Source organism: Orcinus orca, chromosome 8 (assembly GCF_937001465.1).
Source record: "Orcinus orca chromosome 8, mOrcOrc1.1, whole genome shotgun sequence".
NCBI classification, from domain to species: Eukaryota; Metazoa; Chordata; class Mammalia; order Artiodactyla; family Delphinidae; genus Orcinus; species Orcinus orca.
Window position 1 is genome coordinate 64538155 of NC_064566.1, and position 26766 is coordinate 64564920.

At 41.0% G+C, this 26766-nt stretch overlaps 1 protein-coding gene across 2 annotated transcripts in view; it reads right to left on the reverse strand.

The window, feature by feature from the left end:
• Nucleotides 1-4226: 4226 nt before the first annotated feature.
• The window catches only part of RAB38 (RAB38, member RAS oncogene family), an 87855-nt gene continuing 65315 nt past the window's right edge, over nt 4227-26766 (reverse strand). For both annotated transcript variants that reach the window (XM_049713464.1, XM_004271875.3), the window contains exon 3: nt 4227-5111. In XM_049713464.1, the coding sequence (XP_049569421.1) occupies nt 4959-5111 (153 nt within the window). In that variant the 3' untranslated portion in view covers nt 4227-4958. The remainder of the gene's footprint in view (nt 5112-26766) is intronic.

Below are 26766 nucleotides of genomic sequence, written 5' to 3' on the forward strand. Positions count from 1 at the left end.
CTCACACTGCTTTCTCCTATGGCCTTACTTTTTCCTTGTCATAGCTTTATTCCTATTTATTTGCACACTAGACATGTCACCCTAATTAAAGAATTAGGCTGCTGGGTTGGAATCCTTGCTTTGCCGGTTGGTTTCTGCACGAGTTTTGCCAAGATGCTCAATATCTCTGTACTTCAGTTTCTTCATATATAAATTGAGGAGATGAGTATTTTCGTGGAGGGTCATTGAAGGAATTGAATGACATAATAAAGGTAAAGTTATAGATCAGTGATTGTCCCACAGTATGTGTTCAATAAATAACAGTTGATATATCACTATAATGTAGCATGTGTTTGATGATTAAATCAATCAAGAGCTGTGCAAATTGGAAAAAATTGGTATTACCTACAAAGATCAACAAGGCTGTAAGGTTGTGCCATGATGCTGATCCTTAAAGAATGGGTGGGTTTCCAGGCAAAGAAAAGAATATCACAAATAATAGGAAGAGGTAGCTGAACAAAGTAGTCCAAAGTGGCTAGATCCCAGTGTTCCAGGAAGAAGATGGTAGGAACATATATTCTATTTCCCTAAATACAATTGGAGCTGCAGTCCCCACATTTAGAAACAAATCATGTTTTCAGAAGAGATATCTTGGTTTGAACATTTGACTTCTCTCCTGACACATGGTCAATTGTTTACCTGTTTGAGTCTCCTACCTAATCTTTGGAAGCACTGGTAGAGGAGTAGAGAAATGAGACGGGGAAGGAAAGGAAACCAGAAAGGGTGTGATAATGCAGGTTACCACTGTGTGGAATTTTGCCCCAATCCCGCCTGCTGGGGATCTCTAAGTGAATAGAGCAAGGCTCAGATCCACCCTACCGGAGGGGTGAGGAACCTGGAGTATTTATCTACCAGTTTATGTCTATCTCAGATGAGGCTGCTCCTGGAGGTCTTAACTCTGTAGCACTCCCGCCTGTCCAGCATGCAAGACAAATATGCTTCATGCACCCAGAGAACATTTTAAGGCAGAGTTGCGGGGATTTCAGGAGATTGCAATGGAGGCCATACGCTGAGGGCGTACGGACACTTCCTTTGCTATGGCCTACAATAGCCCATACTTTGCACTACCCAGATTCACTCATGCTGCAGGTTAAGTTCATTCTGTCCTTTCACTGATTATTTTAGGAGGTCACTTGTCACAATTCCACAAGAGGAGGCCTATAGTCTCAACTGTTGTAGTTAATCTTGAAACCATAATCGATATTTGTCGTTTCCCTCCTTTATTACCTCCATGCCCTCAACCAAACTGCTTCTCGTCTAGGTTCATCGTGTGGTGCAATAACTCAGCCTTTTATCCCTGAGAGAATGAGTCCCTGGTTACTTGTCCTCATTAAGATATTGTTGCTGCCATTGCCCTTTGGTTTCTCACCAGGGACGCATCAACAGACAGGCCAGTGAGTTGCATGATTTCCAGACGTATTCCTCCCTGCTCCATTATTTAGCAGCAACCCTATGTCCTCCTCATAATCAGGATGAATTACCCCTGTCTGTGTAGTAACTGCCTTCTCTGACTGCTGGCCTGTGGGCATAAGAGCCAAGAAGAATCAGGCAGCAGCTGAAGCTGTAGATTTACTGTGTGCCCTGGTAGACATATCAAGACTTCTAACTCTGCAGAACTGGAAGTTGTAAAAAGGGGAAGGCCACTTTCTTTTTCTTTTAAATTTATTTTATTGAAGTATAGTTGATTTATAATGTTGTGTTGATTTCTGCTGTATAGCAAAGTGATTCCATTATACATATATAATACATACACATTCTTTTTCAAATTCTTTTCCATTATGGTTTATCATAGGATATTGAATATAGTTCCCTGGGCTCTACAGTAGGACAGGAAGCCCATTTGCTTAAGTGGATTATTTAAAGAGCTAGTGGGAGGCTTCATTCCTACTTCCACCTTTCGATGACAGCTATTCAGGACTCAGCACTACATATACTAACATCATTCAATAGTACAACCACGTCTTGAACCTTAACCATGTAGGGTGTCATTCCCAGCAAAACACAACAACATATTTACAATCTCAGACCTGGTCTACAGAGAACAGTCACCACTGAGCTTCTCACTGAAGCTGCCATACCTCTCTGGGGACATTCCTTATTGCTTTAGTGAAGGGAGTGTCTTCTGGACTCTCCTGGGAAACGAAATCAACCTGTCGTTTCTCTGACGTTACAGAATAAATACATTATAACATGCCCACCTCTCTGAGACCTTGTTACTCTTCTCCAGTGCTTTGCCAAGGTAGTTCTGGCAACTTCACATCATTTATTTTAGGCTAACATCCTTTCCAAGCTTCAAGGAGCTATTCCAGTAGCACATTGGGATCAGCTCCAAGTATACTTGCCAGAATGTTAAAAATTAACTCATGAAAGAGTGCTCTCACAGAAATAATGATCTGGTCTTACATTCTGTCCTCCCTGATCTAGCATCTCAAGACCAATTCCTCCGAATGTTTTCCAGATACTACTAGCATTTATTAGCCAGGTTCTGTAGTTCACTTGATTAATCATCCATTTCATGCTACAACATAGATCATACTTTTCCACTCAGGTCATACTGAGACTTGATCCTAATTATTGGTCTAGAAGCAATGAGGGGAGATGGGAGCAGAGCTTGAGAAGGGAAACATCACTATATAAAACATCCTACTGAGCTGAGGCTTTAACATGGTAATTGACTGTTCTCCAACTGGAAAGGGTAAGGGCCTCTTTTTCTGGAGCAGAGTTTCAGAAGATTCTCTGGGTTCAAGACTCTTAAGAGCATCTACCCAAATATCTCCTCCAATGTTTCGGTGTCTGACTCTTTCCCTATAAAGATCCTGATTATAGTGGAGAAGACTTGCTAGCTCTGTGAATTTGGCCTCCTTTATAATTCCACTTTTCCTAAAATTAAATCTTAGGCCTGATTTTCAGCATGGTCTATCCTGTAGCTGAAGGAAACGAAGGTCATTTTGATTGTTGCTTGGAGGTCTTTAAATTTTTACACCAGATCTTGAGTTGAGTGTTGGCTGACCCAAGTCTGTAATTTTTTTCCCTGTGGAGTTTTATGGAAGTTAGCTCTGCAATCTCATGTCTTTCAAATACAAGAGCAATAGGATTTTACATCTGTCTGTATTCCATCCCAATCCACCTCATGAGAGTCTTAGTAATTATGGTGCTATAGCCTGCCAGGGATTAGCTCCCCTACATTATCCACCAGCAAGGGGGTCCCTGCTACCACCTCGTAGTGAATCATTCAGTTCAAATGCTGGTATTGAGGATCTGCTTCCTAAACCACCTCTGTCCCAACTAACTTAGGCGAAGTTTGGGTTCCCATATAAGACCCTGAAACAGGATTTGCGTGAAAGTAGTTTATTTGGAAAGTGACCTAGGAAGCACCAGTAGAGGAGTGGGGAAGTGAGGAAAGAAGGAAATGAAGCCAGTAAAGGTTGCAGCAGGTGGGAAGGTTTCCCCTGTGGGAACCAAGGACCATTAGTACCACTGGGGCTGTCTAAGAGGCTGCATAGAGCATGCCTCAGAACTGGTCTTCCCAAGAGACAAAGAACCTAAGGTATTCACCCCCCAGTCCCTGCTATCATTGGTTTTGGGCTGCTCTGGAGACATTAACTCACTGGCCTGCCTGCCTCATGCGTCAAGAGCTCCAGAGGCCAGAGAATGCCCTTAGGGAAAGGGTCACAAAGACAAATAATAGAAAGCTGTGTGGTTGGTACTTATGGAAACAATGACTGCCAAGATAATAAGGAGAGGATACCCCAAAACATCTGTTCCAAAGCTCCTGTGAGTGCATTATGAATATTAATGAAAAATAGTGCCTTCAAACAGTAGTAGCTACCTGCAGCATACCTGCACCACAGCCATTGTGTAAAGCAAGATATCACCATGCGTAGTTCAGTTGTTTCTCTGTATGTTGATTAGCTTGGCACCTTTCCTGACCAGAATATATGAGGATATATTCCTCTGCTTAACCAAAAATGTGTATATGTACTGCTTGCTTTCCTGACCTAAATGCCAATGTGAACTGTAGATATAGATGCTTTGAATTCATCTCCGTTTTAATAGTACCATTCCTTGAAGTGCATATTTCCCATCTTTTTTTTGAAATTAAATTTTAGAAATGGGTCTTGAGATCTATGGACACACAGTCAACAAAAAAGTTTAGAATACTTAGAAACTTAAAGCACTTGCAGAAATAAGGAAACAGCATCTTTTAATGTTTTATTTTCACCTGTGAAAATATATATAATATGTATTACACGCACAGAAGAGTCCCACAGCTTGAGTGGGACTAAAAGAGAAAGCTAAAAGAAAGGCACATACCAGGGGCAGTCTTTTCATAAAGTTTTCAGTTAAACCAACATTCAGGGCATGGCAAGGGACAGTAAAAGCAACAAAAGCACAGGAAGCCTGTGTGCATGACTCTGAAGAGCTAAATCAGAGACAACTTTAGGTCTGTTGAGAATTGAGGTCATCTCTGGAGAAAATACTGTTTCTACTTAGTAGGCCTGTCAGACCAGCAGAGGATGTACTGAAATCTGAACAAAGACACCAGGGGCAAAGTGAAAGCCGATGCTTAACTTGACAGCTAGCCTGTTCCTCTCCCCCTTCTCTTTCAGACCTGAGGCCTTGGCTGACTCAAAGAAGCAAATCACCGGGCCGACTCTGGCCCTGCACAATTATGGTCAGCTACAAGACAGAGTTTTGTAACAGACTAAATATTTTAAAAGCTTGTAAACACTGTGCTGATGCTGAGAAAAACATAAAAAGAACATTTGCTATTTCTCTTAGAGGAAAGATACAGGCACAGATCTTTGGCTTTGCCCCAGATGTATCCCTATCCTGATATTTGCCCAAAACGGTAGGAACTGAGACACAATTCATGAGATGATTGGATCACTTCCATCATACGCCAGCATAGGAGCCTACTAGGATTTAGCACAGCTGGAGCAGCTGACAACCCTGGGAGATGTGAGATGGGGCTTCACGATGTCAGGCTGAATGGATTCCATCAGGTCACACTCGTTCGCAAGTATATGTTTCACCAGGCATCTGGAAGCTTCATCAATGTTGATATTTTCCTAAGGGGAGAAAACAGCTCTTATTATTCAATATTCTACAACGATGCTATGGCAGAGATTTATATGAGACAAAAGGGCAGTATTTAAATATCTCTTCCTAAACCCTATCCATGCATCCTCTTTCTATTCCCTTCACTCTCATTTATTACCTCTAAGAACTTTACTCTTTAGTCCTTCACAAAAGTGAAGTATGTATTTGTTTTGTCACTTAGGAGGAATAGTGTTTGGTGGGCTCACTTAGTAGACTGAATTTAAGTTAGAGGGTAATTTTCTTATTTTGACATACTCTTACATTATAGAATAATATTGTAGAAGACACAGTAAGTCTTCAATGTAAATTAGGTTCATAATTGCACTCTGCCACATACTACTTTTGTGACCTTGATATGAAATAGGAATAATAAGACACCTCTTGCAGCAGTCATTAGTGGTTTCACAAGTACTTCTGGCTCTCTGCCTTCCAGTCAAATGGTAGGAGGGCCCTGCTCTGACCTCTTTGAAGTTAGGCATGGACACGTGACTTTCATGGGACAATGAAATGGGAGGATAAATGATGTGTCTCACTTTCACTTTCGTGTAGAAGCAATAAGAGACAATGCTCAATTCACCATGTTCTTTTCTCCCTGCTTCTGCAAACATGGAAAGCACAGAGATGGAAATTCTCTTGGCCTAAGTCTATGAATGAGGTTCAAAAAGAACCAAGTATCCTATGATGATTCATGTAGGATGAATGAGAATTATGACTTTAAGCACTGAGATTTGGGGTTGTTTATTACTGTGACATTACTTAGACAATCCAGGTGGACATAACTCTTCAAAGAAAAATATGAAATCAGAAATATGAATCTAGTTTCAAGAATGAACTAAGCTTCAACTTGGAGAAAATATGGAGCAAACCTTTGAATCTAAAATAGATTGTTTCATTCTTGGGAATCCATTCCATGGCAATAAAAGCATTTGTGCCTCAGGAAAGATGTACAAGAATGTTTATTGTAGAAATTTTCATAACCAATAAAGAAAGAAAACAGAAAAACTGGAAAAGCTGAGGACGCTCATGAACAGGAATGCAATACACACAACGTGGAATATTATGCAATCGCAGAACATGGATGAACCTTGAAAACATCATGCTAAGTGAAAGACGCCAGTCACGAAGGACCACATATTGTACGATTCATTTACATGAAATGTCCAAAACAGGCAAATCCAAGGAGACAGAAAACAGATTGTTGGTGGTTGGCTAGGGCTGGGTGGGGAGAGGGGTTGTAGGGAATTGGAGTGATTGCTAGTGGATGCAGGGTGGGTGGTGTTTCCTTTTGGAGTGATGAAAATGTTCTAAAATTGGTTGTGGTGATGCCTGCACAACTCTGGATATACTAAAAACCATTGGATTGTACACCTTAAAGGGGTGAATTGTACGGCATATGAATTACATCTCAATAGAGTTATAGGAAAAGAATGAGATTACTGGGTCAAATATATATATATAGTTTATTCAGTAACTATAGATTAAGTTGCCTTTTCTCTGCTAGTCAGAAAACTGAGAAATACAGAATATTTACTACTAATATACTAAACAAAAAACGTTGATCTCTTGTAAAGTCAGATTTGACTGTCTTTATCACAATTTGTAGAACTTCTCTGATGTGTCTCCTTATATTCAATGGAAAGAGAGAAGGACATTTTTGTCAAATTGTTTTGCCCCAAGGCCTTGTTGCCCAATCTGAAGTATAACTACTTATACCTAATTTTTGTATGTATGTCAGCGTTGCTGATATATTTTGAGATCGTTGCGTGAAATCATATTACATGGAAGATGTATTGCATGAAATCATATTACATGGAAAATGTAAGAGGTAGTGATGTTTTCCAAATGGTATCTATGGCTAATGCAATTAGGTGTAAATATTCATTAGCACATTTCCGATCATTCAAGCCCAACCCTGAGCTCACTTGCTATGAAAGCTTAAGGTAACTTTTCAAGTTCCAGAAATAACAAACCTCTCCCATTTACAGAGCCTTAATAAAAATTCCTCTGAGGGTTTCTAAATCTAAAACAAGGTGAAGCTCTGGTTGCTTTTTTGTTTGTTTGTGATGTTGCTGTTACTCGTTTTTATACCAGACCAGAATTCACGTCTCTGAGCTTGCCTTTCCTCATCTGTATGACGTTCTCGATGAGAATACTTATCTAATAAAAAATTGCTTTTCTTTATGGGATGCAGGGGTTATTGGTGCTTTCACAGTGCTGGGCACTTCATATACATAATGCTATTTAAACCCTTTTAAATCCCTATAAGACAAGGATTAGTTTTTTATTCTTATTTATTCCGTTGTTATTGTTGGGGTAGAGGTGAGAGTGACCTTTCTCCCTTCAGCTGAAGTATCTGCCTTACGCCATGGAAACCAGTCCATAGAGAGTAGCCATACTTCTGCCCTCTTCCCATCGCCCATGCTCACCATGCCTTCTGTCACTCTTCTTCCTAGTATTAGGCCCAGGGATCTCGTTGAAACTACCTGCTCCCAGGAAGTAATCTGATGTAGGCAGAGTCTGGATCTTTGGGACAGACCCAGGTCAATGCTTTGCTCTCGAGTCCAGCCACTTGTTTACGTGATCAGTTAGAAGCCTGGCCCATGGTCTTCCACTGCCTCTTATTCAAGGAAGTGGGGAAGTGTAGCCTCACTTAGCCTCCCAGGCCTTGGCCTCTAGGGCCAGCACATCTCACTAAAGAAGCTCTAAATTTGGGTGGTCTGAAGGTGCTTTCCTAGCGTTTAATAAACATATACTTTGATTCTCTTTTGCCTGTTGCTTGTGTGTTGGGAAACGAGCCCCAAATACCAAACACAGGATATCATCGTATCTGTTTACAGGTAAGAAAACTTAAGTTTAGAGAGATTAAGAGACCTCCCCCACAAAAGCATGCAGCAGATGGGTTTGAGGGCCAAAACTCACACCCAGGTGTTTCTGACATCAAAGCCTGGCTCTTACCAAGCTATATTCCTTTTCAAGACTTTTGAAAATCAAGTGCAATAACAAATAAAAGTTCTTACTACAGGGTTAGGCCCAGTGGATGCAAAATAAATCTTAGTCCCCTTCTCTTTCATAAAGCAAGTTTTAAGCATCAAAAAGGGCCTTCCTTCACATACAAGTTAGATTTGACAGTAGTGTATTTAATACCTCCACTCAAATATTAACATCATAGTTAAATAGGGTTTTCTTTCATTAATGTACAAATTGGCAAAATCTACTAACGAAGAGGGTGAAGTGTGGACAAATGAATGAAAATCCATCATCATTATGAGAAGGACAACTAAAACCTAAGCCCAATTAGTGGCAGCCTAGCAGGATCATTTTAGTAAAAGATAAGATGATGCTGGTGAAATTGTGACCTTTAACCCACTGAGTAAAGGCCGGCTGGTGTTAGGACTAAGGCAGGAGATGATGCAGGATGGTGTTCTGGACCAAGGAAACCATCAGAACCAAGGAGCGGCTGTACCAGCTTTTAGATTTTCTATAGGAACAGGGTAGCAGTCCATGATGACTGAGTCACAGTCATTCAATTAATATTATTTAGAGCCCCACTAAGTATGAGGCATACAAAGATAAAGAGGTTAAAATAAGCTCTGTGCCTGACTGAGCTTATACTAGCAAGGTAAACAGCAGAGGTATATGGTTGGAAAGGGCATCTGGAGCCGGGTTACTGTAGAGCCTTGAATGCTAAGTTGGCCAGATAGAGTCACTGAGGCTTTTTTGCAACTGAAGTGTCAATAAACACAATCCGATACTAGACAAAACTATATGGACCCTCAGCACTCTTTTTAATTACTTAATCTTTCAGTGAGCACTTAGGAAATACCTATCATGTGTACCGCGGTGCTGGTTGCCATGGCATGCCTATTTCAGATTGGAACCTTCAAGAGGAAGCCAGGAAGAGGAGCAAGTACTTATATTGATCACATGCTTTCTACAAAGGGTACAATGTATAGTGTCTAGAGGACAGGTCTGAAGCCAAACTCTAATCTCAGCTCCCACTTTCTGCTTGTGTGACCTTGGGAAAACTGTTTCAACCACTCCAGTCCACACCTTAGTTTCCTCCTCTGTAAAAAGGGAATCAAGAGATCTACTTTATAGGAAATTTAAAGTTAATACATGTTAATACTTAGAACATGTGAGACACTTAGAACAGTGAAGGGGATAGGGCATACATTCAATAAATGTTATCTACATATTCTCCTCACTTAATTATCAGGAGAACATGATAATGTGAGTATTCTATTCCTTCACTTTGCAGCTGAAGAAACTGAGATTGAGTAGGCATAAGTGGCTGGTCCCAAGACACACACTGGTAAGTGGTAGGGCCAGGTGTGAGTCCAGGGAGAACAGTAGACACTAATATTTGCCGTGAGCTTTACTATATACTCACTACAAAAAGGCAAGATGTATAGTGTTTAGGGCACATGCTTGGAGCCCCTTATCTCAAGTCCCCCTAAATATTTCCCCCAAATAAAGGAACACAGCATGGGCAGGGTGTGTGTTTCCAACATTAAAAGGATAAGAAAGGGCTTCCCTGGTGGCGCAGTGGTTGAGAGTCCGCCTGCCGATGCAGGGGACACGGGTTCGTGCCCCGGTCCGGGAAGATCCCACATGCCGCAGAGCGGCTGGGCCTGTGAGCCATGGACGCTGAGCCTGCGCGTCCGGAGCCTGTGCTCCACAACGGGAGAGGCCACAACAATGAGAGGCCCGCGTACCGCAAAAAAAAAAAAAAAAGGGTAAGAAGTTGCAGTCAGGGCCTCAGGCAAGGCTACTTTGCATTGCTGGTCCTTCTGTCTTTCTGTACACCACTGCTGAAATCACAGCCAAGACTTCGGCTAGGAGAAGGAATAGCAATACAGAACTAACTTCCCTCTCCCCTTCTGTGCAAAGTGAGCATGAATAACCCTGCCTGAAAAAACCATAGGTTTGGACCTTTGGGGCAATTAGATTCCAATATAATTGATTGTGCTACGTGGTGGCCAAGCAGACACAGCCAAGCCCACATTTTCTAGGTGACTGTTAAGAAGCAGAGCTGCCGGTACAAGTGCAAAATACTACCTGGGAATTTTTATTGATGTTTATTCTAGAGAGCTGTAATAACACCTCCAGGAGCATCTTTTGCTGTAAAGGTAAATTATACATCCTCTGGCTTTCAAGACACGCACACTTAGACTGAATCTGACTGTGATTTATTCACATATTTGCAATATGACAAGATGGGCTATTGTGCTGACTACTTTAGGTTGATGTGTGCTCATGTTTATGTCTCTGCTCAGAATCTTTTAATTTATATCAATAAGCATGCCTGAGAAATAAGCTTAAAATGCCTAACAAAGCCTTTTAGTAAAAACAAATGGTAGTAACTACCAGAGTATTATTGTGTCTACTCCCAGCTGGGCATATAGCAGGTGCTTTACTTATGAGACATTGTTCTCATCCAATCCTCACGAAAATCTATTTAAGAACTAATAGCCATATTTTAAAGGTAAGGAAACTTTAACCTTTAACAAGGTTGAGTAACTTAACCAGAGCGGAACAAGATCTCAGTCAATCTGTCATTCCAACCAAGAGTGCCCTAACTGCACTTTCTACACTGCTCCCATTACATGGCCATACCTCCAAGGATTAAAACAGATATTAAGGGGCTTCCCTGGTGGCGCAGTGGTTGAGAATCTGCCTGCTAATGCAGGGGACACGGGTTCGAGCCCTGGTCTGGGAGGATCCCACATGCCGTGGAGCAACTAGGCCCATGAGCCACAATGACTGAGCATGCGCGTCTGGAGCCTGTGCTCCGCAATAGGAGAGGCCACGATAGTGAGAGGCCCGCGCACCGCGATGAAGAGTGGCCCCCGCTTGCCACAACTAGAGAAAGCCCTCACACAGAAACGAAGACCCAACACAGCAAAAATAAAACAAATAAATAATTTAAAAAAAAACAGATATTAAAATAGTTTTATTTCTAAATCAGTAGTTCTCAGTCCTGGCTGCATGTTCAAGTCACTTGGAGAGTTCAAAAAAATCTATTACCAGGACCCTCCTCCCAGACGTTGGTCTGGGATGAGGCCCAGCATAAGCATTTTTTTAAAGATCTTCCACTTCTTTAAAACGTGCATCCAATAAAAAGAACGAAATAATGCCATTTGCAGCAACATGGATGGACCTAGAGATTGTCATACTGAGTGAAGCAAGTCAGACAGAGAAAGACAAATATCATATGATATCACCTATATGTGGAATCTAAAAAAATGGTACAAATGAACTTATTTACAAAACAGGAATAGAGTCACAGATGTAGAAAACAATCTTATGGTTACCAGGGGGAAAGGGGTGGGGAGGGATAAATTAGGAGATTGGGATTGACATATACACACTACTATATATAACATAGATAACTATTAAGGACCTACTGTATAGCACAGGGAACTCTACTCAAGACTATGACCTATATGGAAAATGTCTAAAAAAGAGTGAGTATAGGTATATGTATAACTGATTCACCGTGCTGTACAGCAGAAACTAACACAACATTTTAAATCAACTATACTCCAATAAAAATTTTTTAAAATGTGCATCCAGATTTGAGACACACTCATATAATTAAGAAGGCCTTGAAAGATGCTCCTTTTTATTTCAATTGTGAACTCTCCGGAAAGAACATTTAATACAGTGATTTTAAGCTGTGGTGATTTGGATCTTCCCAGAGAAGAAGGCATATAAAACTATCTGAGGTCTTGTGTACGTGTCAGTTTTTTAATTAGCTCTTCAGAACATCTGTCTGGTGGCAAATTATTTAATCTCTGACCCCCGGTGCCAGACAGCAAAAACATCCCAGCAGAAAACCTTCACATCTGCCTAGTTAGAAGCTGGCAGAGAATTCACCCTCCCGTAATCTTTCCAAATACATCAACCTCCAACATAACACCAAGTGTACCAGAAGCTCTGAGGTTAGGGCACTAAATTCCTCAGCCCTGTGAAATTTTAATTAGAGAAGGTGGCCCACTAGATAATAACACCAGTGTAAGAAGTCTCACACAGAACAGGTGTTCTGAAAATACTTTCTCTAAGAAGATTCAGCACTCGTTTATGGAGCACATAAGCGCCAAACCTTTTGCTAGCTCTCATTTACCGTAGTTCAAGTCTAATGTGGGGCAAGCACAGTGGACACCTTTAGTTTTGTCTGTACGGCACTCTTTTCCTCCCTTATCCCCCATATCACTCCTCCTTTCCTTTGGGTAACTGCTTCCTCCCATTGGCAATCATGAGCTTCTACTGGGCCTCCTCCACACTGAGTCCTATATCTCAGACATTGTTCTCAGAAGTTGGCACTTCATTTACTCTTCAAAATAAAGCCAAGGTGGGGGGTACTGCCCTTATTTGACAGAACAGGAAAGTGAGGTTCAGAGAAGCTAATGACAGACTCAAGGTCTCAGCGAGAGTAAGGGGCGAAATTGGGCTCCCAATCCGATCCTCAAAGGTTCTATATTTTCTCTTCTTCTCCTTGCTGATGTCTTAAAGTCTCTGGCCAACAGTTGGTAAGTGCCCAAGCGAAGGTCTACCTAAATCCAGAGCCCGTGGTTTTGCACCTTGTCACACTTCTTCATGAAAGGAAGACAGACGTGGAGAGTGTGATTCAGACAAACCAGGTCCTAATCATGTCCTATTATCTGAAAGCTACCAGACTTCAATCTATCTAATGGGCACTGGGAAGGACAGATGGAGCCATGTTGTCTCTGATTTTGACGCAGGATAGAGTCCCATTGTCAGCATGGAGATATGGGAAGGAAGAGGAGAGGTCACAGAATCAACTCCAAAGACTGTGTCCCTCTGACAATGCCTCCCCCATCCCCACCATCGCCCTAGCTCAGTCCCTGTCCTTTACACACTAGATGTCAAAGTCCATCTCACACCCCTCTTTCCCCCTCTTCTCTACAGTCCCAGGGCCACCTACATTAAAACTCTCTTCCCTTATCTCCTTCTCACTACTCTAGCAGCATCTGGAACCCCACTTCAGCCGTAGAGCATCTCCAGACTTAGAGAGAACCACCCAATATTAAAGAGGGAGGGAAATTAGACATCACTAATTCAACCTGCTATTTTTTTTTTTTTTTTTTTTTGCGGTACGCGGGCCTCTCACTGTTGTGGCCTCTTCCGTTGCGGAGCACAGGCTCCGGACGCGCAGGCTCAGCGGCCATGGCTCACGGGCCCAGCCGCTCCGCGGCATGTGGGATCTTCCCGCACCGGGGCGCGAACCCGTGTCCCCTGCATCGGCAGGCGGACTCCCAACCACTGCGCCACCAGGGAAGCCCTAACCTGCTATATTTGATGCATCAGGAAATTAAGGCAACAGAGAAGGAAAGTGACTTGCCTAGCATCACATAGGCTACCTCTTAGTTCTTGCTGCTTGCACAACACTTTGCTTCTAGAAACATTATCTCTTCTGAGTAGCCATCTCTCAGCACTCTGAAATGTATCTGAAACGTATCTGAAATGCTCCCTGGCACTTTCTACCCACCTGGCACTTACCATTGACTCATAACTGCCTGTTGTCATTATGTTTGTGTTCCCGGTTCCCAGTACAGAGCCTAGTGTAGTAAGAGAACTCTAAACAACGTTACCAAAATTAGCTGATACCTGTTGATAACTTTTTATAGGCCAGGTACCTTTTAAGTGCTTTAACTGTATTAACTAAGTCAATCCTCATGAAAACTCAGGTGAAGAAACTGAGGTATAGAGAGGTTAAAATTTTTTCCCAGGGCTACACAGCCAGCAAGTCAAACTTTTGGCACCTGATTCTCCAGCCCATGCTCAGCCGCTACTATGACCCCAGAAAGTTCCAAAGCTCTTAAATGACAAAGTAAGACTCAAGCCCAGAGCCCCTGGTCTTATCCTACTGTGTCATACTCCTCTCTATAAATGTTTGCTGAAGGAATGAAGACTGAAGTCTCATCTCAAAAAGAGAGTAAAGAATAAACATAAGTGTAAAAACTATCATTTAGCCTGATTTAATAAACCCTATTAATAAAGACAAAAGCCTTCAGTCAAAATGCTTTCTCATTCATCAGTTTGAGAAGATAAATGGCCCACTAGACACAAAATGTTAATAGTAATAATGGCTGACATTTATTGTACACTTACCATGGAACCTTCACTCAGGTCCTATGCATGTACACTTCATATATAAATAATCTCATTAACCTTAGTACACCATGGGAGGTGGGCATACTATTAACCTGTTTTACAGATTAGAAAACTGAAACACATATAGGATAAGCCACTTAGCCACAGTAATGGCTGGACTTAATCCAAAGTCATATTCATGGAATGCTAACTACGAGAAGAAAGTACGCTTTACAATTCATTTTTACTGTGATTAAATGTTTTCATTCTGACACCTCTATGTGCCAAATCCAAGAACTGAGACTAGAACATTGCTGTCCCAGGAAGTGACGGAAAGAGAATAAGCTTTGGAGTCAAGCTTTGAAACTTGGTTGCCACTTACCGCAGGACCAAGGGCAAGACCAAATCCTGAGACTTCCCTGCTTAATCTGTAAAATGAGGTTAATGACAACTACACTTCACTGGGTACGTGTTGGAATTAAATGTTACACACAGATGAAGCACCTAGACATTACATATACATCCTCAGATGAATACATGCTCCCTTCTTGTGTCTGCTTCTCTTCACCTTCTCTCTTTAAGTCATTCTTCAGTGATCACCTCTCATAAGAAGTTGCCTCTAACTCCCCCAGACTGCGTCAAGGACCACTCTATTCGGGAATCTATCACTGGTCAATATGTAACAGCTCGTTTGTCTGTATCTTCACAGCACAGGGGGCTACTGGGGGCCTTATTGCTGTGGCCTAGTGTCTAGGGCAGTGCCTGCAGGAAGTAGGCACCTGGAATATACTGGGTAAATGAACGAACAAATGAATAAATGAATGGATGGATGGATGAACCAATCAGTGAGGTCCTCAGAAGTGTAACAAGTTCAGGTTTCAACCTAAAAATAATTTCAGATGTGGGTGATTTCTGTAGGGAGTGAAAAGGAAAACATATTCACAACAGAATTTACTTAACAAGTCAAACTGCCTGTTCTTATCTTGTTTTCCAGCTATGATTTGACACCTTTTTTTTTTTTTTTTTTTTCGGTACACGGGCCTCTCACTGCTGTGGCCTCTCCCGTTGCGGAGCACAGGCTCCGGACGCGCAGGCTCAGCGGCCATGGCTCACAGGCCCAGCTGCTCCACGGCATGTGGGATCTTCCCGGACCGGGGCACGAACCCGTGTCCCCTGCATCGGCAGGCGGACTCCCAACCACTGCGCCACCAGGGAAGCCCTGACACCATTCTTTTTAGGTAAAACGAAGGAAGACTGACTGAACCAGTTTATAAAAATTGAGCTGAACTGCTAAAGGCTTTGCAATTGAGTGGACCTACGTTGGAGTACTGATTTCACTCTTTTAAAAATAATTCTTCATATCTTCTTGCTTCAAAAATGATTTCAGGTCCTGGGAATATGGCGGAAGAGTAAGACGTGGAGATCACCTTCCTCCCCACAGATACACCAGAAATACATCTACACGTGGAACAACTCCTACAGAACACCTACTGAACGCTGGCAGAAGACCTCAGACCTCCCAAAAGGAGAGGGGATTAAGAGCGCTGCTTAAGGGAGCTCCAGAGACGGGCGTGAGCCGCGGCTAAGAGCGCGGACCCCAGAGATGGGCATGAGACGCTAAGGCTGCTGCTGCCGCCACCAAGAAGCCTGTGTGCGAGCACAGGTCACTCTCCACACCCCTGTTCCGGGGAGCCTGTGCAGCCGGCCACTGCCAGGGTCCCGGGATCCAGCAACAACTACCCTGGGAGAACGCACGGCGCGCCTCAGGCTGGTGCAACGTCCCGACGGCCTCTGCCGCCGCAGGCCCGCCCCGCATCGTGCCCCTGCCCCCACCCCCCGGCCTGAGTGAGCCAGAGCCCCCGAGTCAGCAGCTCCTTTAACCCCGTCCTGTCTGAGTGAAAACCAGACGCCCTCCAGCGACCTACACGCAGAGGCGGGGCCAAATCCAAAGCAGAGCCCCGGGAGCTATGTGAACAAAGAAGAGAAAGGGAAATCTCTCCCAGCAGCCTCAGGAGCAGCAAATTAAATCTCCACAATCAACTTGATGTACCTGCATCTGTGGAATACATGAATAGACAACGAATCATCCCAAATTGAGGAGATGGACTTTGAGACCAAGATTTATTATTTTTTCCCCTTTTACTCTTTTTGTGAGTGAGTGTGTATGGGTATGCTTCTGTGTAAGATATTGTCTGTATAGCTTTGCTTTCACCATTTGTCCTAGAGTTCTATCTGTCCATTTTTTTGTTTTGTTTTGTTTTTACTTTTTAAAAAATTTTTTTTCTTATTTTTTATTTTAATAACTTTATTTTATTTTACTTTATTTTATTTTACCCTCTTTCTTTTTTTCTGTCTTTCTACTTTTTCTCCCTTTTATTCTGAGCTGTGTGGATGAAAGGCTCTTGGTGCTCCAGCCAGGAGTCAGTGCTGCGCCTCTGAGGTGGGAGAGCCAACTTCAGGACACTGGTCCACAAGAGACCTCCCAGCACCACACAATATCAAACGGCAAAAATCTCCCAGAGATCTCCATCTCAACACCAGCACCCAGCTTCACTCAACAACCAGCAAGCTACACTGCTGGACACCCTATGCCAAACAACTAGCAAGACAGGAACACAACCCCACCCATTAGCAGAAAGGCTGCCTAAAATCATAATAAGGCCACAAACACACCAAAACATACCACCAGACGTGGACCTGCCCACCAGAAAGACAAGATACAGCCTCATCCATCAAAACACAGGCACTAGTCCTCTCCACCACGAAGCCTACATAACCCACTGAACCAACTTTAGCCACTGGGGACAGACACCAAAAACAACGGGAACTATGAACCTGCAGCCTGCAAAAAGGAGACCCTAAACACAGTAAGATAAGCAAAATGAGAAGACAGAAAAACACACAGCAGATGAAGGAGCAAGATAAAAACCCACCAGACATAACAAATGAAGAGGAAATAGGCAGTCTACCTGAAAAAGAATTCAGAATAATCATAGTAAAGATGATCCAAAATCTTGGAAATAGAATAGAGAAAATGCAAGAAACATTTAACAAGTACCTAGAAGAACTAAAGAGGAACAAGCAACCATGAACAACACAATAATGAAATTAAAAATACTCTAGAAGGGATCAATAGCAGAATAACTGAGGCAGAAGAATGGATAAGTGACCTGGAAGATAAAATAGTGGAAATAACTACTGCAGAGCAGAATAAAGAATGAAAAGAACTGAGGACAGTCTCAGAGACTTCTGGGACAACATTAAATGCACCAACATTCGAATTATAGGGGTTCCAGAAAAAGAAGAGAAAAAGAAAGGGACTGAGAAAATATTTGAAGAGATTATAGTTGAAAATTTCCCTAATATCGGAAAGGAAATAGTTAATCAAGTCCAGGACGCACAGAGAGTCCCATACAGGATAAATCCAAGGAGAAACACGCCAAGACACATATTAATCAAACTGTGAAAAATTAAACACAAAGAAAACATATTAAAAGCAGCAAGGGAAAAACAACAAATAACACACAAGAGAATCCCCATAAGGTTAACAGCTGATCTTTCAGCAGAAACTCTGCAAGCCAGAAGGGACTGGCAGGACATATTTAAAGTGATGAAGGAGAAAAACCTACAACCAAGATTGCTCTACCCAGCATGGATCTCATTCAGATTTGATGGAGAAATTAAAACTTTTACAGACAAGCAAAAGCTGAGAGAGTTCAGCACCAACAAACCAGCTTTACAACAAATGCTAAAGGAACTTCTCTAGGCAAGAAACACAAGAGAAGGAAAAGACCTACAATAACAAACCCAAAACAATTAAGAAAATGGGAATAGGAACATATATATCGATAATTACCTTAAATGTAAATGGATTAAATGCTCCCACCAAAAGACACAGACTGGCTGAATGGATACAAAAACAAGACCATATACATGCTGTCTACAAGAGACACACTTCAGACCTAGAGACACATACAGACTGAAAGTAAGGGGATGGAAAAAGATATTCCATGCAAATGGAAACCAAAAGAAAGCTGGAGCAGCAATTCTCATATCAGACAAAATAGACTTTAAAATAAAGACTATTAGAAGAGACAAAGAAGGACACTACATAATGATCAAGGGATCGATGCAAGAAGAAGATATAACAATTGTAAATATTTATGTACCCAACATAGGAGCACCTCAATACATAAGGCAAATACTAACAGCCATAAAAGGGGAAATCGACAGTAACACATTCATAGTAGGGGACTTTAACACCCCACTTTCACCAATGGACAGATCATCCAAAATGAAAATAAATAAGGAAACACAAGCTTTAAATGATACATTAAAGAAGATGGACTTAATTGATATTTATAGGACATACCATCGAAAAACAAGAGAATACACATTTTTCTCAAGTGCTCATGGAACATTCTCCAGGATAGATCATATCTTGGGTCACAAATCAAGCCTTGGTAAATTTAAGAAAATTGAAATTGTATCATGAATCTTTTCCAACCACAATGCTATGAGACTAGATATCAATTACAGGAAAAGAACTGTAAAAACTACAAACACATGGAGGTTAAACAATACACTACTTAATAACAAAGTGATCACTGAAGAAATCAAAGAGGAAATCAACAAATACCTAGAAACAAATGACAATGGAGACACGACGACCCAAAACCTATGGGATGCAGCAAAAGCAGTTCTAAGAGGGAAGTTTATAGCAATACAATCCTACCTTAAGAAACAGGAAACATCTCGAATAAACAACCTAACCTTGCACCTAAAGCAATTAGAGAAAGAAGACCAAAAAAACCCCAAAGTTAGCAGAAGGAAAGAAATCATAAAGATCACATCAGAAATAAATGAAAAAGAAATGAAGGAAACGATAGCAAAGATCAATAAAACTAAAAGCTGGTTCTTTGAGAAGATAAACGAAATTGATAAACCATTAGCCAGACTCATCAAGAAAAAAAGGGAGAAGACTCAAATCAATAGAAGTAGAAATAAAAAAGGAGAAGTAACAACTGACACTGAAGAAATACAAAATATCATGAGAGATTACTAAACTCTATGCCAATAAAATGGACAACCTGGAAGAAATGGACAAATTCTTAGAAAAGCACAATCTGCCAAGACTGAATCAGGAAGAAATAGAAAATATGAACAGACAAATCACAAGCACTGAAATTGAAACTGTGATTAAAAATCTTCCATCAAACAAAAGCCCAGGACCACATGGCGTCATAGGTGAATTCTATCAAACATTTAGAGAAGAGCTAACACCTATCCTTGTCAAACTCTTCCAAAATATAGCAGAGGGAGGAACACTCCCAAACACATTCTACAAGGCCACCATCACCCTGTTACCAAATCCAGACAAGGATGTCACAAAGAAAGAAAACTACAGGCCAATATCACTGATGAACATAGATGCAAAAATCCTCAACAAAATACTAGCAAACAGAATCCAACAGCACATTAAAAGGATCATACACCATGATCAAATGGGGTTTATACCAGGAATGCAAGGATTCTTCAATATACGCAAATCAATCAACATGATACACCATATTAAGAAATTGAAGGAGAAAAACCATATGATCATCTCAATAGATGCAGAGAAAGCTTTTGACAAAATTAAACACCCATTTATGATAACAACTCTGCAGAAAGTAGGCATAGAGGGAACTTTCCTCAACATAATATTGGCCATATATGACAAACCCACAGCTAACATCATCCTCAATGGTGAAAAACTGAAACCATTTCCACTAAGATCAGGAACAAGACAAGGTTGCCCACTCTCACCACTCTTATTCAACATAGTTTTGGAAGTTTTAGTCACAGCAATCAGAGAAGAAAAGGAAATAAAAGGAATCCAAATCGGAAAAGAAGAAGTAAAGCTGTCACTGTTTGAAGATGACATGATACTATACATAGAGAATCCTAAAGATGCTACCAGAAAACTATTAGAGCTAATCAATGAATTTGGTAAAGTATCAGGATACAAAATTAATGCACAGAAATCTCTGGTATTCCTGTACACTAATGTTGAAAACTCTGAAAGTGAAATCAAGAAAACAGTCCCATTTACCATTGCAACAAAAAGAATAAAATATCTAGAAATAAACCTACTCAAGGAGACAAAAGACCTGTATGCAGAAAATTATAAGACACTGATGAAAGAAATTAAAGATGATACAAATAGATGGAGAGATATACCATGTTCTTGGATTGGAAGAATCAACATTGTGAAAATAACTCTACTACCAAAAGCAATCTACAGATTCAATGCAATCCCTATCAAACTACCACTGGCATTTTTCACAGAACTAGAACAAAAAATTTCACAATTTGTATGGAAACACAAAAGACCCCGAATAGCCAAAGCAATCTTGAGAATGAAAAAAGGAACTGGAGGAATCAGGCTCCCTGACTTCAGACTATACTACAAAGCTACAGTAATCAAGACAGTATGGTACTGGCAGAAAAACAGAAATATAGATCAATGGAACAGGATAGAAAACCCAGAGATAAACCCACGCACATATGGTTACCTTATCTTTGATAAAGGAGGCAGGAATGTACAGTGGAGAAGGGATAGCCTCTTCAATAAGTGGTGCTGGGAAAACTGGACAGGTACATGTAAAAGTATGAGATTAGATCACTCCCTAACACCATACACAAAAATAAGCTCAAAATGGATTAAAGACCTAAATGTAAGGCCAGAAACTATCAAACTGTTAGAGGAAAACATAGGCAGAACACTCTATGACATAAGTCACAGCAAGATCCTTTTTAACCCACCTACTAGAGAAATGGAAATAAAAACAAAAGTAACCAAATGGGACCTAATGAAACTTCAAAGCTTTTGCACAGCAAAGGAAACCATGAACAAGACCAAAAGACAACCCTCAGAATGGGAGAAAATATTTGCAAATGAAGCAACTGACAAAGGATTAATCTCTAAAATTTACAAGCAGCTCATGCAGCTCAATAACAAAAAGCAGACAACCCAATCCAAAAATGGGCAGAAGACCTAAATACACATTTCTCCAAAGAAGATATACAGATTGCCAACAAACACATGAAAGAATGCTCAATATCATTAATCATTAGAGAAATGCAAATCAAAACTAGAATGAGATATCATCTCACACCAGTCAGAATGGCCATCATCAAAAAATCTAGAAACAATAAACGCTGGAGAGGGTGTGGAGAAAAGGAACACTCTTGCACTGTTGGTCAGAATGTGAATTGGTACAGCCACTATGGAGAACAGTATGGAGGTTCCTTAAAAAACTACAAATATAACTACCGTATGACCCAGCAATCCCACTACTGGGCATATACCCTGAGAAAACCATAATTCAAAAAGAGTCTTGTACCAAAATGTTCATTGCAGCACTATTTACAATAGCCCGGAGATGGAAACAACCTAAGTGCCCATCATCGGATGAATGGATAAAGAAGATGTGGCACATATATACAATGGAATATTACTCAGCCATAAAAAGAAACGAAATTGAATTATTTGTAGTGAGGTGGGTGGACCTAGTGTCTGTCATACAGAGTGAAGTAAGTCAGAAAGAGAAAGACAAATACCGTATGCTAACACATATATATGGAATCTAAGAAAAAAAAAATGTCATGAAGAACCTAGGTGTAAGACAGGAATAGAGACACATACCTACTAGAGAATTGAGTTGAGGATATGGGGAGGGGGAAGGGTAAGCTGTGACAAAGTGAGAGAGTGGCATGGACATATATACACTACCAAACATAAAATAGATAGCTAGTGGGAGGCAGCCGCATAGCACAGAGAGATCAGCTCGGTGCTTTGTGACCACCTGGATGGGTGGGATAGGGAGGGTGGGAGGGATGGAGAAGCAAGAGGGAGGAGATATGGGAACATATGTATAACTGATTCACTTTGTTATAAAGCAGAAACTAAGATACCATTGTAAAGCAATTATACTCCAATAAAGTTGTAAAAAATGAAAAAAAAAAGATTTCAGGTGACCTGTGCTTTTTAATAACTAGATGAACTTAGACAAATGCTTAATTTTTCTGCGCCTCACCTACAATTTAGAGAGAATAACACCCACTTGACAAAATTACCAAGATTAGAAATATCTTATTTTGGGCAAAAGTAGAAGCTGAGTAACATTATGTATTTTTATGACTATATTATACATAATTATTTTAATATCATCCTTTCCTCTTAAGAACTTTATGAAACTGAATGAAAGGTCAATTCTAGCTTAACGACTTCATTAGTTTTTTCTTTATATATGATCCTTTTGCCCAGCCCTCAACTAACTTTTTAGTAGAGAGTTTGAAATCATTGCTTTTCCAGATAGTACTGTTGACCTAAAAGTTGAGAATTATGTTGTATTTGTGGACAAAACTTAAGCCTGGGACACAGCCTCTTGGATAGCTCCGAGGGACTGTTCTGAAGAGGTAAAGGTGGAGCCTGGATACATAGGAATTTTTGCAACAAAGATCAAGTAGTCAGAACATCAAAAGATTACTGTTAGTTAAAGAAAACCAGACATCTCAAGTTAAGGAATTTAGCGTTTTTCTGTGTTGGGAAGATGCAAGGGTCTGGACTCACTGAAATCATTGCTTTGATATGCACCTCAGCTGTCTGGGGCCAGTATCCTGTGCTTTCTCATCCTGAGACTCCTGAGGGTGGACAGTCTGGGGCGGCTGCAGTGTCTGACTGCTAGATGGGGGGGTGTCCTTTTTCTATCCTGAAGTCCCCTCAGGGCTCACTGTCCGGGCAGCTGTAATGTGATGGTTTGACGGCTGCAACATTCTTTGTTTACTGATGTGGTAGGCAACATTCTGCCACCATTGTTAGAATAATGTTATCTTGGGTGAAAACATATAGAAACAAGAACTATCAGTAAAAGTGAATGTGTTGATAAAACTAAACAAATTCATCTTTTAATCACCTTTTTGTATTTAGAATGTCATGATGCTAGCTAGCTACCAGAACTCTGGCCCCAACCCTAGGATCTATGTCTACTCCTCCCTACTAACCCCTGTTGTCTAACTCCTAAATTCCTCAGTCACCTATCAAGTCATTCTTAGCCTGGACAACCTCCCTGAAGCAGTAGTTAGCATGTGCTAAATAATTTTCTTCTTCCTGATGTGGAATAACACTTCTTCCTGAGGCAATAACTTTTCTTCATTCTACAAACTTGTAATAGGAAAAAAAAGAGGAGATACATCAATCTGGAGTTCCTATCGTGTAATATTGAAATATCATGTAACTAAATGAAATAATTCATTATTCAGCAAATAATCATTGAGCACTTTCCCTGGACCAGGCACTATTCATCAAAGTCTTTACACTCTGAGTTTTCATACACTGTGGAGTCAGCCATGCCGTGATTATCTTATTAGCCCAGGCCTTTTCCACCTCTGCTTCAAGATGATGATGGTGATATCCTCCTTTCTCACAATCACTCTGACATTTCACCCTGAGTCAGGCCCTGTGTAATCTCTTCTCTGATCACATGCCACCATTTTCTTCCCATGGCAATTGTCCTCCATATTCCTGCCAAACTGTCTCCTGACTACTCTCATTAAAGTGTAGTGATGGCCATACCTCATCCCCACTCCCAGCTCAGAAAACTTTGCTGCCTCACCTTGCCTACTCAGAATCAATGCAGACCACTACACTGAGGGCCAACAAGCATGGCCACAACTTAACTCTCCTCCCTCATCTCCATTGGCTGTCCTTACTTGGCTAGGTTCCAGCCGAACTAAGCCTCAGGCCATCCCCTCAATGTGCGTTACTTGGGTTATTCTTACTCCATCTCTATCTCAGGTCTTCTGCCCATCCAGAGCAAACACATCTCACTTGGAGGTATACAGCTGCTGACATCTACCTGATTCACTGGGATTTCATTTGAATCCTGCTTTGAATTTTTGGATGAAACTCAGATACATTCCCAAGTTTTAGAATCTGTTAGTCAATTTGAAATTTTACTGTTTGTATATTTCTTTATGGAAGAGGAAAGGTGCAATAGAAAGACTCAGAACTATCCTACCTCTGCCAGTCCTAACTGGGTAACCTCAGGGAAGTCACCATAACCTCTCCCTGAGCCTCAGTTTCTTTACCTATAATCTGTGATAAAAATAATGCCAACTTCACAAGGTTGTTGTGAATGTGTATAAAACGAGATGAGATATTTAAAAGCACTCAGCAATAGTGTAGGCATACAATAGGCCCTGAAGAGAAAATACAACACTCAGGAAATAAAACAACATTGCATATTATTAAAGTTTTATATGGGAATGTTTGGAGGGACAAACATCCTTCTTTGTTAGAGTACGGTATCTCAAAGCAGGTTCCGAAGTTTCATAAGGTAGTACAGGAAAAAAAAGAAAAGCATCTCTGGTTAAATAATTTTAGAAATGTTCAGTTAAAAATAATTCAAAGTGTTTCTTTATCACAATTAAAAATAATTCAAAATGTTTCTTGAATTAAAAATAATTCAAGATGTTTCTTTATCAAAATGTTTCTTCATTTCAGAATCCTAGACAGTCACAGAATGCAGTACGTGATGGAACTTCTTGCATTAAATGGAGAGGAACTTTAGCATCATGGGGGTGGGACATGAGGGAAACCAAAGCAACAGGGCAGAACTGGGAGCAGAAGAGAAAGACCTGCAACAGTAACACGTGAGTCAAGAAAAGGCAGGTTCAGGTTGGGTAGGGAGGCTTGGCGAGAAGCAAGCTGTTCCCCTTGCCCCCTCCCATCTCCAAGCAGAGAATGAGTGTGCAGTGTTTCGTAACTTATCTGATCACAGAACACTGATCTCACGCTCTGTCTCACAGGGCTGGTGTTCCTCTTTGTACAGTTAGGCAACTTTTGATCAGGAGCAATGGTAGGTTAAATGGGAGTGGTGTGGATGGCAGTTGTGGAGGTGGGTGGAGAGAGACACTTATTAACTGATTTAGTATCATACTTGTGGATTTCTTTACTTCTTACCTAGGTACTGCTACCTCCGTTTTTGCCTTTTTCCATTTTTCTGAGCCTCGCCTGAAATGAAGTACATGTGTTTTTTTGTTTTCTTTTCTTTTGTTTTTTAACATGACTTTAACAGAGCAGAGTGAGATCATGCTCATAACCAAGTTGTAACCAAAGAGCCTAGTTGGTAATGACAAGGTCCTGAGATTATCCCCTCTGGTGAGTCCTCTCTGACCAATGCCCCACCCCAACCTGAGCTGGGTAGGGTTGGATAGCTCTCTTAGGTGCTTCCATAGCCGTTTCCTATAGTAACTTTAATCACGCATGATTGCAATGATTTCTAGAAATTTACCTTCTCACCAGACAGTAAAATTCTTGAAATCAGAAGTGGCACTTTTATGCACTTGGAATATTACCAGCAGTCGATACAGGGCCTGTTGGCATGTACGTGCTCAACAAGTAACTTATGAATGAACTGGCTGGTAAAAGGGAAAGAAAAATGGACTAATACCAATTAAAAATCACAAAACACACATTGTAAGCTGCTCTATTATAGGGAAATCTATTATAGGGAAGTTCCCTTAAACTCAGGACAGCTTTAGACAGAGAATTAAGGGACCTGAGTCCTAGCCTTGATGTTGCTACAAATTAGCTCAGTCATTATAAACAGATCAAGTCTTCTCTCTGACTCAGTTTCATCAGGAGCAGAAGGATAGAATTTATACTCTGCCTTTTTCCAAACAGGACTGAAGGTGACTCTTGAGACTACCTCCAGCTCTTGACTAATATAGTTAAACTCGTGAGAGTCCTGAGAATAATACTCTTTTAATGAGAAACGTTTCTCACATTGAAAGTTTAAGTGTGAGGCATTTATTTAACCAGTCATTTACTAGAACGAGTACGCTCCATCTACATGATTAGCCATAAGTTTTTGGTTGCAAAAATCAGAAACTCATTGAATTGCCTAGGTTCTCTGAAGGGTAGCTCCCAGGAGTACCAGAATTGCTAAAAGATTAAGGCCACACCAAGAACCTAGGAAATGAAATTAGACTCTGAAACACCATCAGGTCAGCTTCATTTTCTCTATCTGCCCAGCAGCTTTTTGCATATAAAAAGGGAGATAGCTGCCAGCAGCCTCTGGGCTTACATCCTCACACCTTTGCCACCCAAGAGAAAAGGCCTCCTACCCTCAAACTCAGTTGGAGGAATCCTGGGGAAGAACGCTAATAAGTTTGGCTTCAGTCACGTGTTCATGCTTGAGACTAAAGCAACTCTGAGTCCCGGAGAGAAGCGGTACTAGAAGGGACCCCATTTAGGTCATGTAGACACTATTGGTCAATTTCTGTGATTTCAGAGACAGAATACATAGGAGATGAAAACTTACATTCGGACAACCTTTAGGAAGTGCTGAAGGGGAATGGTGGGAGTAAGAGAAGAAAACTGGCCAGGGAGGAATCATTGCAAAAATCAGGAAACCCTCAGGGGTATTTACTATTATCGTTTTATGGACATTTGCAACC